At 50.7% G+C, this 1,283-nt stretch overlaps 1 gene segment (V, D, J or C); it reads right to left on the bottom strand.

The window, feature by feature from the left end:
• Positions 1-923, bottom strand: LOC131807769 (immunoglobulin kappa variable 2-29-like). The segment is given in 2 exon segments: positions 1-485; positions 852-923. Coding segments are annotated over 2 exon segments (519 nt in total).
• Positions 924-1,283: the final 360 nt, after the last annotated feature.

Here is a 1,283-nt window from a genome sequence, read left to right as displayed (position 1 = left end):
TTCAGTCCAGAGCACTCAGCTGCACATTACTGCCCTGAGTTCCCCAGAACCTGCCTCTGAGCCTCTGAGCCAGCTCAGTGCCTCTGCTGTGCTGGCTCCATGCTCAGGCATCACATGTGCCCAGTGGGGACCACCAAACAGAGAGGTTTGTGTTCGGGCCTGAACCACTGTGGGCGGCTTGTGTGTACCTTGCCCGCAGTAATAAACTCCCACATCGTCAGCCTCCACTCTGCTGATTCTCAGGGTGAAATCTGTCCCTGACCCACTGCCACTGAACCTGTCTGGGACCCCAGTGTAACGGTTGGAAACCTTGTAGATCAGGCCCTGTGGGGACTGGCCTGGCTTCTGCCGGAACCAGCTCAAATATGTGTTTCCATTACTGTGTACGAGGCTCTGACTGGCCCTGCAGGAGATGGAGGCTGGCTCTCCGGGGGTGACGGACAGCGAGAGTGGGGTCTGTGTCAGCATGACCTCCCCGCTGGATCCTAAAATAATGAGAGATAAGAACAGGTTATGGAGAAACATTATGAGCTATTATTAAGAACTTAAATTTCATTTATATTAGGCTAAATCATATTTTGCGATTTGATTCTTACTCTAATATATCCAAATTCCATGGATAACCCAAGAATTGCAGGGCACAGAGTGGCCACATTTTTTTCTTTCAGCATCTCACTAAAGCACTGTTCTTCATTCCCTTTAGTTCCTCATAGCTTTCACTATCTCAAAACTAAATTCCCCTTCTTGAGGGCAATCTCACCCCTGGACAGAGCACACATAGGGACTACCAGCACCCAGACAGCTCACCCTCCCCACCCCAATCTCCTTCCTCATCCTCCTTCTGCTCTTACCTGGAACCCAGAGCATCAGCAGCCCCAGGAGCTGAGAAGGGAACCTCATTTTGAGAAGCTGAACTGATGAGTCCTAGTAAGTAAACACAAGCTCAGAGCTGACCTTTATGTCAGACTTCCAAGGCAAGGTCCTCCCCAGGGGACAATATGCAAATCTTGTGGTGGATGTGGCAGAGAGGAAAGAGCCAAAGGCTGGGCTCAGGTCCCTCTCCTGGGAGTGCAGTAACTTCTGTGTTTGGAGGGAAACCAACAGAGACAAATTCCCTACTGCCTTCATGGGAAGCAGGATCTCCCTGCGATAATTGGGATCTGTGGCAGGACACAGTGCTCATAGACCTGCCTTCTGAGAAAACTCCAGAGACTCTGATGATAGAGGCACGTGTGTCCAGAGTCAATTCTGGGAGGTGAATGGCCATCCTGCTTGGATTCCTG

The sequence above is a fragment of the Mustela lutreola genome, chromosome 9, assembly GCF_030435805.1.
Source record: "Mustela lutreola isolate mMusLut2 chromosome 9, mMusLut2.pri, whole genome shotgun sequence".
In the NCBI taxonomy this organism is placed as follows: domain Eukaryota; kingdom Metazoa; phylum Chordata; class Mammalia; order Carnivora; family Mustelidae; genus Mustela; species Mustela lutreola.
This window is presented reverse-complemented; position numbering and strand designations above follow the sequence as displayed.